We start from the raw sequence: 15,214 nt of genomic DNA, 5'->3' as shown, positions 1-15,214 counted from the left end.
AAAAGCCTTCGCCTAGATTTTCATCCTCTCTTCATTTTCACAGTTACCGTAATGAGAGAACACCGCAAATAAATTTCACAAGGGGCTTGACTTACTAGTCCAATAAATCCACCTTCTGCCTTAACTATTGCTTCTTCACCAAAACTATCATTTGATGATGCAATTTTCTTTTTTTTTCTTTTTATTTTTGGTAACTTTTGGCTACAACTGCCTTGCAGACAACAGCCTCACTCCCATGACTTGTACCTGAAGGGAGATAGAAGCTGTAATCAGTGGACAGGCAATACCAGCAGCAAGTTGGTTTCCCCAGCTCCGAAGCACCAGGAAAATACATCTCCAGGGGTAACCCCACTGAGCACCATCAGCTCTTACTCCAAGTCAGGCGTAAGCACAAAGCCCACAAACATGAGCTTGGACTAACTGGCATCTGGAGGAAGAAGGTGACAATCTCGAAACACTAGATTTGTAACAGAACACGTGTTGAAGAAGGAATCTTTGGAGATAGTGGATTAAACAAAAGCATAGAAAAGACGGCCCACTTAAAATGTCTGTTAGACTGCAGCTCTCCCAGAGAGGGGAGACAACGTTTCACCATGCAGTCAGCTGTCACTAAAGAAATTTTGACTCTTGATTACAGTATCAACAGCTATTAGAAAAAGAAAAGGGGGACACCCAGCTGTTTTGGCATATCTGACATCTAGGAAAATAGTCATTACTAAACGTTAGAAAGTATCCCTTTCCTGACAGCCCTCCTACCTCTTTGCAGCCACAGTGCAAAGGAAAGGCACGCCACCTTAACCCTTAAAAATAAAATATATATATAAAAAGATACACAATACTTGTCTGTCAGTTTTGAACCAGTAATCCTACAATTAAAGTTGTGCAAGTGCTCAACACTTCAGGAAATTCCATGTAAAACAATTAAAATAAATCTCAGCATTGAGAAGCTAATCTTGCGGAAGGACAGGTCCCAAAACATGGTTTATGCTTGGGAAAAAAAAACCAACCCCAAACTAAAACCCCCAAAACAGCAACAAACAAAAGCCTACTACTTGCAGTTACACATCTGTCAAAATTCAATGCAGCTGAACCACCAGAGCCATCTAACATTGAAGGATAGTTCTTACAGGTCACAACAGAATTTTATTACATTTCATGTATTAAAAACCTAATTTAAAAAATAACACCTGCACACAGGGTGGCTGCTAAGGAGCCATTGACTCACTGCCTGTAAGTACTGGAGCTTTCCTGATCCAAGTGTTTGATTCCCCCTTTGGCATATTGGTATTAGCAGTTTGTTTCTTCAGCTTGCTAATATTCTCACTACAAGAATGATCAAGGTATTATCTCTTAAAAGGGGTTATTTGCATTGCTCTTCTGTGCAAAAGGTGACTTGGCCTAAAATGGCTTCATAAAGAAGCCAGCTGGTCTTAGGTGAAAACCTTGGAGAAGGAATTGAGAACCTGTTTGAATCATGCAAGCAGAGGGGGCACAACCAACCCCTCTTTGTGAGGCAACAGGACTGCCAATTTATTGAAAATACTGTTGATTCTTCATAGGGGAGGACATATGAGGAAAGGAAAGTTAATTTACGAGCCCATCAGAGATGGATGAACTGCAGTAATTGCACACGGTGGTGGTGAGGCATCCTGGCGAGGATGCTCAGCACAGCAGTAATTCATTGCTGTCCATCTCCCCAACAGATGGGGCAATAAACAGGTTAAGAGAACAGGGAAGGGATTGGCACCCCCAGCACCCCGTGCAACAGGCACACCTGCCATTCTTCACTTCCACCGTTTGCTTTTGTACATGCAAAAGGTAGAAGAGCAATCTCTCAGGGCAAAGGACAAAGAATTCTGACTATCACCACGCAGAGCAGATTGCAAAAGGAAGATGACCTGAACGGTGTAAGTTACTACCTGATAGTTCCCAAATGTGTTAGTTAATAGAACAATAACCTACTTAAACTACATTACTGCAGCCTTGTCTTTCTTCGGTGCCCAAAAAAAAATGCAACAATGCAAAAGAGATGGATCATCTACAAGAAATAAATCTGACCTACCCACGTATCACCTAGCAATCAGATGCACCAGAAACTTTAAATCAGATCTCCTCAGACCTTTCAAAGGACTTCTGTTGCACATCATTTTTTCTGCATAGCCTAGAGTAAAAATTATTTTTTCCCCTCATCAAAAGCCAAGTGAAAAAAATATAGGCATACTTCCTCGCATCTCTGCACCCCCTAAATTTCCACAGTCATGCTACAAGCAAGATAGGCATTGTACACACTTAAAAAAAAAACAACCCCTCCAAAAAAATCCCTGGAAAGCACCTAGAATAAGAAACCATGGGACCTTCCAAGAAGTTGTTAAGGAAGACACGATGTGAGTCAACTGACTAATGGATGAATCTTCTCAAATTCATGAAATAAAGTAATCAAATAAACAGTGCCAGAACAACCCTCTACCATTTTGTGCAACAGGATTATTCAGCTGTTTGTTTATTAAACAATATAAGGATTGCAGGCATTTCTGCCACAGGATCCAGTCCAAGTTTCACTAACTTTGATAGCCCTGGATCAAGTCCATGGTAAATAACCAGTGTAAATTCAATCCTATAAACAAATGTCCACACAGATTCAGCTCTACAAACATTTAAACAGATACTTTACTATTATTATTTTGATAGCATATTACATATGCATATGAATCTTTCCAGCCCATCAACTCCCAGCTGCTGAGGTAGGCATGACTTAGAAGAAAGAGCATTAGCTCCAGAGCGCATCAGAGACCACGTCAATCAATTCCTACAGTCTGGCCTGGCTGGGCTTCTCACCAGCACCACTGGAGCGCGTGGCAGAGTCAGGGAGGCAGCAGTAGTAGCACATAGGAGATGGAAAAGCTGAGATGAGAGCAATGAGGTGACAGTGGGAGTAACAACACCTACGCACAAAAATAGTCAGGAACTCTGTCACAGCCCACCACTTTAGCAAGGAGACACTCCCCTTTGAACCTTCTACTGGCAGGCAGCTTTCTCTGCTGCATCCAACACAAACTGCCTGCCCCCTCTCGCAAGAGCTTTCCTGCGGTCCTCCTGACCCATTGCCTCCTCTGTCACTGCAGTGAGGTTTGCATCTCCCATACCAATACCCAGTTACAGCTATTACCAGATTTTAAAACTCCTCTATCTGTGCTCTTTCAAACTGCTCCTTCAATGAGGATTGTAGCTCCAAGACAATCCCTGAGAGACATTCATTTTTCTTTTTCAGATTACTCCTCAAAACTATTTTTGCCATTATGTCTACACAAAACGTGCACGCACACATACAAGTCTTTACAATAGTTTAGCAGTGCACCCAAAATCAACACGTGACAACACTGTTTCCCAGTACTCTCTCACTCATCTTGTGGTTTGGGGTTTTTGACTGCCAGTTCTCTGCTGCAGGGTTCATCTTTTGTGGTAGGTATCATGGAAACCTAAAACAATTGATTCTGGTTCATACCCAAGACTCTGAGGTAATATTATGATAAAAATTAATGAGAATGGGATACAGTTCTGGCTATGATTGATTCTGTGGTCTTTGTTCCACACAGCAGGACCTTAATAGTAAAAACTGTAAACACTGTTTCAGAGTTATCCTGCTCATTCCAATCTACTACTGTTCTTGTTACACTGTTCAATGGTAATTTTTTGAGTAAGAACCATCAGTCTACCTCTGGATGGTACACTTTTGGAAAAGCAAAAGGCACGTAGTCCTTTCCTGAGACTTTGTTTACAGCTGGACAACTTAGCCAAAAGAGAAACTTCATCTTTATTGTTTCTATGTGCTTTGATTATATGTCATACCTAGGGAATAAAGTCATGTCACATTAGAAACCATTCTTTAAAGATAAGAGGGTCCTGAACATCAGGTCTGACAACAAGAAGGTAACCTGAATCCATTGCATTCTTTCCTTCATCTAAAGAGACAGGAAAAGAAAAGTTACAGAGCATGTGAATCTTTTTACAATAGTACATACCCCTTGTTATCAAATTCCAACAAATCTCATATGCCCCAAGTCTTTAAAAAAAACCAAACCAAAACAAACCCACCACCCTAGGGAAGTCATTAGTTTCAAATAAAGGGAAGATGTATCCATGCACCTCAAAATAACCTACAGCACCAGCATACATCCACGCCAGCTCTGAATCGTATGCAGGACAGAACTAAATATTACTGAAGCAAAACAACTCCTTTACAATCTTTGTTCCTTTGGAACTATCTTTCACGAGATTCTATGTATTTGGCTCTGGGATGGAAGACAGCGGCTGCTGTCTTGTTTCCCCCAGGAGCTAGTTGCTTCTCTGTCCTCACGTACCATACAGGAAGGGAAGAGTACAGTAACTTCCTCACAGGCATAAAGTCAAAAAGCCATACCAAATCAAGGCCTTACACATTTACCTTACAACACAATCACTAAAAATCTATGCCTAAAAATAATAGAAAATAAAGAAAAAAAAATCACCTGAATTCATAAGTCTCATTAAATGAATTCATACAATAAGGGAATAGTCTCATCGTGAAGAAAGCAATACTTCATATTTCAACAGTTTGAGCACAAATGTCATTTGGCAAGAGGCAAATATCAAGTGATTTTCCAGCTATTTAAACACAAAGCACAGCTTCAAGCTAATTAATGCTGTATCAGACTAGCCAAACTAATAAATTTGTATAGTAAAGGGCGGAAGGGACTTACATAAAAACTATCACTGAGCTACCTGTGAAGCTCTACAAGGGAAAGAGAACAAAATAACCCACCCTGCAGATTTATACAAATAGACAGAAGGCCCCTTTCAGGTGGAACAAGGATGGAGCTCTCTACTTGCACAGAAAGACCGAATTCTGTAAATCTCACAGTGTTAATGGCACAAGAAAATAAGACTGTCCAACTTGAACTACAGAGAAGAAGGGAGGATGTGTTCATTGAAAAGGTAAGGAATAAAGTCCCACTGAACTAAAAGAAATCCCAAAGCCCTTCTTTAAAATAAACTTACACTCTTGTACTGTCATTCATTTTGACTGACTGATTTATCACTGGTATTATTCTTCTCTAGGATGCCAAAATAAACCAATCTTACAGGTTGATTAATTTATTTCTGTATTCAGTTCTTTCTTTTCAAAAGCTGGTTCTGACTGGCAGCAAAAGACTGTGCAAATCAACATTAACATCAATGATACTTGCTTCTTGATGAGCATACCAATCAAATAAACACAATTATTCATACCACTTCTGAGAAGAAAATGCACAAACACTGCTTTTAAACAGATGTTGATTAATATCGGTCTTTCCTCCCAGAAATTGATTTTCTCCATCAATTAAATACTGTCCTGACAAATACAGTTCTAACTCTGCCCTGGAATTCATAACATTGATCTTAAGACCAGTTTCCTTTCCATTTCACTAAACCTATGATCCTAACCCCCAAACCCCTTACTTACACAGACAATCCCACCACTTCAGGTTGCTTTTTCAGCATCTTCATGTTGTCTACTACTCTCCTTTTTAGGCAACGAGAATTATCAAGAATATCCTCTTCTGAAAACTTCTCCTTAAAAAGCTTTTCTCTGCCACAACACCTAAAGGAGACAACTCAATGGTGGCTGAACACCTGCTATGCAAAGATGCGCTCCTCTTTCAGGAATCTTATTCAGCATTACCCTTCTCTTCTTCTCTCCCCACATTAGCCGCCTTCTGCTGCTTTCATTACATCCTGATACTGCAAGTCCTCTCACCCGGTGCTAAAAATGGAAATCATAGAGAAATTATAATCTCTGTTACAACTCGAAATTGGCTGTCCAGTGGCTACAGATCCATGGTCAACAGGTTTGCCCATGGCACAGTGAGGCCAGGGGCAGAATCAAAGCAACAATGAAAAAATTGTTCTACCTTTATTTTCTTTGAGCACAGTCAAGCACCTGCATTTAAACTTTACAAATTAAAGCCAACCTCAGTTATGGCCATGTGCCAGTTAATGCTTTCAGAGCTTATACATTCTGATGTTTTATACTAGGAGCTCTTGCCTACACACACAGAAAGAAATCCATTGCAAGCCAGAAGCACTTTATGTTGGAAAAAACTACTTTAGCAATTTGTAAAACTCGTAAAAGGTATTATTAATATCCTAGGCCTAATATTAAAATTGATTAATGCTGACAGCTTCTTTTGCCAACAAAACTATCGCTGAAGGACTGATAAATTCAGTGTTAATAGGCAAATCAGCCACTGGCATCTCCAACATAACAACAGTGACCAAGACCCATCAGTTCTGACTAAATCACTGGTAATGCTTTGTACTGTAGGTACACGAGCCTTATTTAAAAACAACTTAGAGATGCCAATGGACTGGGGAAGACAAAAAGGGAAATGCCACAGGGGAGAAAAGTTTATGATTTGCCCCAGGTGAACCATGGCTACAACATTACTCTTTTAACAGGTTGCCTATGTTTATGCCACTCCTTAGGAGGAAAGTATTTTACTTAAAGCACATTCACTTGTAGGGAAGAGTTGGAGCTCTTCATTAGGTACAGATAGACTTAAAAAAAAAATTTTAAAAATCATTCAGAACTGAATTTCGTGTAGGTTTCATCAGCACCACGGATCTTGTCAAGTTTAGCTGACTAAACTCTCACTGGCATTTTTAAATATGCAAGTTCAAAAGCAGCAGCAGATGTGATCTTCAAGATCTAGGACTATCAACACTAGGTTAACAGAAAGGGAAAGGTCAGACACTTTCAACAAGAAGGAAATAAGTAGCAAGGCAATATTTCATGGCACAATTTAAGATATTCACAATTCTAGTTATACCATTGAAGATTCTTTCTTCATCAATAAGAACAAGAATACCATTACCTGTTTGGGGAAGACTTAACAGATTAGACAAACACTGACTCAAATACAACTTTACACCTCTAAATCTTACTGCTGACCTTCTACTAGCTGGTCCAAGGAAGAAATCTTCTTGGAGCCATCAATCGTGTAGATTGTTCTCACTCCCTGGGGCAGATTCACATTGTCAGACAGAGTTCGGGTCAGATCAGCCAGGAGAGCTTCAAAGGATCTAAACCGATCAGGGGAGATGGCATATACAATCCCTTTGAAATACCGGTCTCCATTACGATAGAAACGAACTTTCTTGGCTTTTTTCTCAGAACTCAGGGTCTGTAGAGTACGGGTTCGGTAAAAGCTGCAGTGGGCACTGTGAGTAGGGCTGGGCAAACCATTTACCCGGGACCCTCTACCATATCGCTGCGCTTTATCACGCTCATCAAAATGCTCCAGCTCCATATCTCTCCCAAAGGACATCTTGAAGTTCAACCTAAGGGATGCACAAGAGAAGAGAGAATGTTTAAGAAACGTACACATTTTAAAGAAGCTTATTTTGAGACTTCACGTTCTATACACAGCACTTACAGAGGACTACTTTCCAGGTTGAGAAAAATGTTTGAATGAAATCATGCTACATTCACTTGTTCGTTTTAGAGCTAACTCTTGCCATGCCCTAAAACCTAGTTTATAAGTTAGGCTTTTATACACTGTAGAAATGCCACTCATGAAACCAACTGCTAGCACTATGCAAACATTAAAAAGTGTTCAAATTCAGTAAGAACTCTGAAAATGTGGTGACAAAGTTGAACTACTGGAAAAAAAGAACAAATGCATCAACTTTCTCCTTTTTCTCATGTTATATTCAGGTCCTATTTGAGTCCAGTCTACCTTCTAGACCATTCGCCCTCACTAAACTGTTTGTTCCAACTGTGATCTCAAGAGGGGTCATTTCAGAAGGGCAACCAGTTGCCAACAAGTAAGCAATTAAGAATTTCTCAGAGGAATAGATGTTGCAGGTTGGTGATGAGAATCAGGACTACCACTGCCAGTATGTGGACTTAGTGGGTCAAGCTCACTGTTCAAAAGTCCTTGTGTATTCCAACCATTGGTCTCTCTACAGCCTCAGCTTTGTAATAAATTACTTCAGTTGCATTTGTGCAAATACTTCGCATACTCTGAACCAACGGAAGCACTCAAATGTCATGAAATAAAAAAAAAGATTAGAGGGAGATGGAGAACTAGTATTTTTCAGTGAGCAAGCTACTTCAGTGTTTTATAAAATTTGTAAGAGGTCTTATTAATATTCTAGGCTTAATACTCAAATTGATTATGGCTGACAGCTTCTTTTGCCTACAAAACTATCACTGAAGAAGTCATAAATTCAGTGTCAATGGGCAAATTAGCGATTGGCATCTCCCATGTTTGACAGTGACAAAAACCCATCAGCTCTGACCAAAATGATTCCAGTTGTTCAATATAGTTCACATAAATGGAAGTTCACAAGTTCTGAAATTAAATCAAGGAGGTAGGTACTTCCTTTTTGCACATAACACAAGATGAAATACTACAAATTGCACATTAATCTTCACAAATAAAAGAAACAAAACTATGAAAAAAAAATTAGAATTACAAAAAGATCATTAGGTTCAAAACACATTTAATTTAAGAGCCACCTAGATTTGCAGTTGTCTGCAGAATAGCAAAGTACAGTAAATTTATTTATAGCACAGATACACAGACCTAATTTAGAAGTGGTCTCTCTCATTGATTTCCAATAAAAAGAAAAAAAATAGCAAGCACAAGCTTTGTTTCAACCACTCATAATTGTATGGCCATTAAGAAAAAAAAAATATTCAAACCAGCTGTAAAAAAGTGGGAGGAAATACAGAAAGACTTATGGATGATCTTTACCTTACCGAAGTTCATATTAAACCAATGATTATACAGCTGGACCCTGATGCTGCAAAGCTGAGGGGATGTGCTCAGCAACTTCTCCGGGCAGTTCACGTGCTTGACTAAAACAAGCACCTAAGGGTAACCACTGCAAGTGCGGGGCCTTGGTGGAAATTACTTACCCTGCTTTGGTTACAGCTCACAACTTATTTTGTTACATTGGTCCAGGATCATGTGCTTATGTATATATGCAAGGTTTATATTTGTAAATACTTTAAAGGTACCTAACATATATACATGGTGCAGTATATGTGTGTGTATATATACACACACATAAAAGAAACAGACTAATCTACATTTTTCCTCTTTAGTATATACACACCCCACTTCAGTGAAAAGAATAAAAACATTTGCTGTGGCATTTCAGTGACACTTCTCTATAGATTAAATACAAAATATCATTCAGTGCCCACAGCTTAAGATCCAGATTATACCACCAATGTTTCCATGTTAAAAAATTATGTCAGTTGTTTTACTTCCTTTCTAATTCCAATGAGAACCTGTTATTCAGATTTAAACAATCCCAGAACTCGCAATTCAGAAACTGTATCTCAAAAGCGACGCCTGTGCCAAAGAAAAATGGATTTTTCTTAGGTCTGCTGTTTCATTTGCTCAAACCATCTGAAACGCACACACAAAAAAAGGAAAAATAAGTTTATATGAAGATATACTTTTTAAGAGACTGTCAGCTTTACTAATTTTGTAATGGGGGTAGAAGTGCAAGTCGCTGCCCTTTCTTCCGCACACTTATGTTTTAATCAATAATGGCTGTGATTCCCAGTTACGCCCTTTAAAACAGAAATAGAGCTCCCCTGGAACACCACAGTCCTGCTATTTACAGAAAAGCATGTTCAAACCACAAGGTCAGAGCTGACAAAGAAATCCTAAACAATTTGGTCTGATCAGATGTTGTGTGTGTGTGTAAATATATACTCATATACATACAGATAGAGAAAAACGGAAGGACACACCCCTGGAAAACCACCATGCCCAACACTTCACACCCTATACATCTGTCAAAGAATTATTTATAATGCAGGTGTGGGTGAGCAATTACATAAAACAATCATACACGCTGATTAAAAAAAAAAACACCACACATCATGCAGCGATGTGCCTGGGACCCAGCGAAGATCCTTCAGAGGATCTGAAGATCTAAGCAGCAGACTGACTCCTAAGTCATTGAGGGGGAAAAAGCCCGTGGATATATGCGGCAGCGGCTCCAAGAAAAAAAAAGAGATTTATTCTGCTGGGGTAGGGAAAACGTGTTTGAAACACACCCAGCCCGCGGAAGGTGGCATCAAGCACTTCAGCCCCGCTGCGGGCACGGTGACAAAAACGAGGCGCGTTCGCCTCCGGGCGCACGGGGGAAGCACCTAACGCGCTCCCCGGGGCTGCCAGGGGACAGCCAGCCCGCTGCGGGGGCAGGCGGCGGCGGATGCCCGCGCCACGCTCCCGCAGCCGGCCCACACACCGGCCACACGCCGCCCGGGGAAAGCGCCGCGGCGCTCGGCGGCGGCCGCCGCCCCACACAATGGGCACAGGTGCACCGCGCCGCGGCGGGAGCCCAACGGCCGCGCCCCAGCGGCCGCGCCTCAGAGGCCCCGCACGCCGCAGCCCCCGCGCAGGAGAGGGACGGCCCCGGCGCTCACCTGTTCTCCGCTGCCTGGCGAGCACCTTCTCCCTCAGACCTGCTGCCGGCGGGGCGCGGAGGGAAATCGGCGGCTCGAACTGGGAAGCGGCCAAAGGAGCGGCAGCTTCCCCCCCTCCCCCCCCCGGCGACCACCCGGCTTTAATCGCAGTAGTTGCCGCAGAAAGCGGCTCCGCTGCCTTTGTTACGCCTCCCCCGGCTGGAGCGCGCTGCTGGGGAGTCCGGGCTGCAGCTGCTTCGCCTTTCTTCTGCTGCTGCCGATTGCAGTGATTTGCATTAGCCCGGCCCTCATTGAAATGCGGCTCTTCACACCAGCCTCTCCCTGGCGCTCTCTCCAGAGGGCGGCGCCGCCGCCGCTGTCTCCCCCTCTCTTTCTCCCTTTGCGGGTTCTCTCTTCCCTCGGCGCTGCGGGGCTACCGCCGGAGCCGGGGCCGGCAGCGCGGCCTGCCCGTCAGCCCCAGGCCAGGGGGCGCGGAGGAGAGGCCGCGCGGGGACGATCGGTTACGCCCTCACTGGGCTCCCCATGAGGTAATTTCTGGCCGCCCCGCCGGTCGCTGCCTGCCCGCCGCCTCCCTCCGCCCCGCCGGTGAGCGGTGCCCGACGGGGGCCTGCGTGCTCACGGGGCAGGGCCGTGCCTGGAGAGGGGCAGCTGCCGGCCCTGCGAGGCTCTAGCCTGGAGTCCAAAAAACGCCTTTAGAAGTGTTTTTACCAAATGTGTTACTTGGCGTTTCCATGAGGTTTGCCTGGTGTCAAAGTGCTGAGAGCCCACCCAGTCACCGAATCCCCGTGACAGGGATGGAGTGCTGAAGGTGGATTGACGTGGCATTCAGGTACTAAAACCGGAGCCAGGCTTCCTCACATCGTTCACTTTGTTACGGCTGACCTTGGAGGTGACTAACCTCCATAGATGCTACAGTTTTTGTGCTTAAATTTCCCAGAACATGGATTTGCCTAAAGGCATCTCAGGCTTAGTCTGACCGATTCGTTTCTCTTATGCCCAAGCCCCTTAGGTCTTGGAGCACATTTGCTCCACACAAAAATTCAGCCATAACTGATGCTTTCTTCTCAAAGGCTTGGTTATTCTTCATTTTAGTATAAAAATCTCAGTGATTAAAACATTCTCGAGGTGAAGGACCTGGTTTGCTTTCCTTTGTGCAACAAAGACTTCAGCTCTCCTCTACTTGTCAGGTAGACAGCCCACAGTCCAGGGGGACATGGAAGGGAAGAAAACAGTCTGTCCCTTCTGTTGAAGCTGCTCCACTTTGTACTCTGAAAGAATTAAAAATGCATTAGATCAGAGAGAGGGAATTAGTCTGTAACCTCGTGGTTATGGCACTCAGTTGGGAAGGACAAAAGATGGCTTTGTGTGTCTGTATTATGGACCATTTATGTGTTTTATATCCATAAATCCAGCAACAATCAGTGGAGCAGGGACTTAAGCCCAGGGTGCCCTGCTCCCAGTGATAGAACTCTAATCATAATAGAGGCTCCTGCTTAATCTGACTGAAGGCAAACGAAGCCTTCAGTCTACAAAAACTGTAAGAGGCTCAAAAGAAGGGGATGGAGCATTTCCCTTCTTTTCTAGTCTCCTAGAATAGTCCACAGATAGGCTCTTAGGAGACGGGAGATTCCCTGAAGGAGAAAAAATTGTTACTGTGTCTTCATCGTCCTGGAGGAGTTCTTTAATCACTAGAGCAGAGACAGGAGTCTTCTGGCTACGCGTGTTTCCTTTCTTTTTGAAAGAGAAATGAGCACCCAAAACCTTCAGGAAAACCTCTGCTCAAAGGAGTAATAACATTAAAATACCTAAACATCAAAGAGATTCAGAATTCAGTGCACCACACTGTCCTCAGCGCACTCTTACCGCCTAGCTTAATTTTTGTAGATCTTGTTCTAAGACACTTAATTCTTCTCCTATGGTCAATGGGGTGCTGAGGCACTTTATCAAAGATTGTCATTTTTCAGAGGCAAGTTCCTAAAACTGAGCACTTCCACATTGAGTATTTCACCAGCTATATTGGTTTTTAGTCTATTGTTGACAATCTCCCAGTCTGTGTTTAGACATGACAGATACGTGATATTGGTAATGTTGGTATACTTGATGGCGGAATTGAAACTAGGTTTTAAAGAATTCTGGTAATCTTGCAATAAAATTCTATTCTTTAAACCACTTCTTTTGTAGGTAAACAATCAAATAAAGTATTAATTACAGTCTTAAATGATAAGAAAAACCAGGAGATAGCAAAGATTAGAGAAGGAAAAGACTATCATGGTCCTGACAAAGCATTGTTCTTTAACATTCTTCAGAGCTATTCTGTCCAGTTCATTTTAAATGTCTCAGGTAATGGGGCTTCTACTTCCCAAAGGAGACATCTCTTCCAAGTTGAATTCCTCCAATTATAAGGAATTTTTTTCTGACGATCAGGTTAATGGAAGTTTCTTATGTTTCAGCTCATTACTTGAGCTGTAGTGCCCTGTGTTCACGTACATAATTTATTTCTCCCATTGGTGTTTACATCTCTCAGACATGTATTATTTACGTCTAGCCTATGTGTGCAAAATATTTCACAGATGTTCAAGAAAGATCTTCATTCTGATTATGTTAAAAAAAAAATAAAGGTCAAAAGAAAGGAATACAATAGAAATCAATACAAAATAGGAAAGTATCTTTTAAAATGTGTTACTTTGTTCATTTACAGTTTTGTGTTTAACATGAAAACACAACACAATACCGTACAGTCTATTTGCTTTTGTCGTGCACGCTTGCAGTGCTTTTCTTTTTAAAGTACTATAAAAGATGCTTTTCCTTCACCTTTTCCATATGTTGGTCCAGAACTTAAAGCAATGCAATTCTAAATAGAAACAAAGCTTGTGTAAATTGTTTCAACAGTTTTATAGTCGCCCTGTTGAAAGAGCATACTGTTTTGCTAAGACAGAATTGTCTTTTTTCCTTGGATAGTCTTTGGAATATTGTGTGTTTCCTGCGCCCTCTGTAACGCATCCTTATAAACCAGAATACAGTCACTTCTTAATCCCACTTTGGATAAAGTAACTAACTTGTTACTCATCTCTGTTATTGTTAATCAGGTTTTTCAGATCTAACAGTATTCCAACAGTGCTTTTCTGAACATGGCTAATTTTTAAGCACCTTTGTCAAAAGTGAACAGTAGAATTGGATACAGTTATGTCACCACCCAACCCTCCTTTATCTGAACGCTGTACCAATGCCTTGGAACATTGTTCAGGGAGCTTCTCTTTAGCTGGCTAATCACTGTGACCCCTAAATCCTTTTCAGAGTCACTGCTTTCCAGGACACAGTCTCCAGTCTTCTAAACGTGACCTACATTCTTTGTTCCTGCTGAATGACCTTGCGTTCAGCTGTCTCAAAAAGCACGTTCAAATGATCCTGGCTTACTAAAGGATGTCAGTTTCCCCACAGAAAAACTGTTTTTTCTTTGCATTATTTAATGCTTTATGCATTGTATGTCATCTGCAAATTTTACCATTAATGCTGTTAAATATTCCTTCAGATCACTCATAAATTTATGTAGTAGCAGAGGACAGCATTTTCTAAAATGTGGGGCTCAATCCCCCAAGGCAGCGATGTCAAGGGCGTGTTTAGAGCTCATTCCACTTCATGTCAGAGAAGCACTCAGCTCTCAGGATGCCAAACCAGGCCAAGGGAACTGGTGCTAGCACGGTTGCATGCGCCCGTTTCGGCAAAGAGCCTGTGCCCGCTCCCAGCTGGGATCTGAGCAACTGGGGTTGCACCAGCCAGCTGGGCGCTGCAGAGGCCTGGGGTGGGGCAGCCGAGTCCTGGCACTGGCCACCAGAAACACGATGGGGAAAAACTCGCTCATGAAACAGAACTCGAGGGGTAATGATTAGCTGTGTGTAGTTACTTTTGGAGATCTGTCATTTAGCCAGTTTTTAATTAATTATTCTGTGTTAGAGTGATTTTGTATACACTAATCACTTAATTAGATTGATGTACTGCTGTATGTCTCTTGCTTTACAGAAGCATATGTCGATGCAGTCACCTTTATCAATCATATTTGGCAACCTCACCCAGAAATCCACCTAATTTGATGTGCTCATTGGCACTAATTACACAATCATTTTCTGTATTGATTACATCATGTGTCAGGCCTTCAGTTATTTTACCTGCTACTGATTCCAGCATAGCTAGAATTATATGATCAAGGTCATACTTTTTTTTTGTGTTGTCCAAATCCTGGTGTAACCCTGGCTTTATCCAGGTTTTTAATACTTCTTCAATATTCTTTAATTTCTTAAACAGCAACATTAATTGCTCAGGCAGCGAAGTAATACATTCTTTTTAGAGGTAAGCTCCCCATGTATTAAAAATTATTTGCATATTATTTTAGGCAAAAACATATGGCATTCATGACTGAGATGGGACTGCATTATGGAGAAATATTCGTTGAGTACTTCTGTCTGATCTGCACTGTTGTTGGCAATTTCAACTGTTTGCTTCTAATAAGAGACCTTTGATTTTGCTAGGATTAATTTTGTTTGCAATATTATTTTTTTTTTAATTCATCTTTGTCCATAGTATTTCTCACTGTAAAATTTCTCACAGATGATTTTTCATATGTCTGTTTTTGGTATTTCACTTGTCCAGACTTACAATAACGAGTAAATAAAGAGGGTTTGCTATATTATCTGTCCTTCTGTACTTCTCTCCAGTGAGGGTATTTTTAACAAAAGACAATATCCTCTC

The 15,214-nt window shown here is 41.7% G+C and overlaps 1 protein-coding gene across 5 annotated transcripts in view; it reads right to left on the bottom strand.

The window, feature by feature from the left end:
- DCLK1 (doublecortin like kinase 1) overlaps nt 1-10,886 on the bottom strand; it is a 255,747-nt gene extending 244,861 nt beyond the window's left edge. The window contains exons 1-2 of one of the 5 annotated variants that reach the window (XM_075742006.1): nt 10,472-10,886; nt 6,968-7,356 (exon numbers count right to left, since the gene is read on the bottom strand). In XM_075742006.1, coding sequence (XP_075598121.1) covers nt 6,968-7,343 — 376 coding nt within the window. In that variant the 5' untranslated portion in view covers nt 7,344-7,356; nt 10,472-10,886. The remainder of the gene's footprint in view (nt 1-6,967; nt 7,357-10,471) is intronic. The other 4 variants (XM_075742007.1, XM_075742005.1, XM_075742011.1 and 1 more) reach the window with 4 other exon arrangements.
- Between the last annotated feature and the right edge of the window lie 4,328 nt (nt 10,887-15,214).

The sequence above is a fragment of the Balearica regulorum genome, chromosome 1, assembly GCF_011004875.1.
Source record: "Balearica regulorum gibbericeps isolate bBalReg1 chromosome 1, bBalReg1.pri, whole genome shotgun sequence".
NCBI classification, from domain to species: domain Eukaryota; kingdom Metazoa; phylum Chordata; class Aves; order Gruiformes; family Gruidae; genus Balearica; species Balearica regulorum.
Note: the sequence above shows the minus strand (reverse complement) of the source record. Positions and strands in the feature narration are given on the sequence as shown.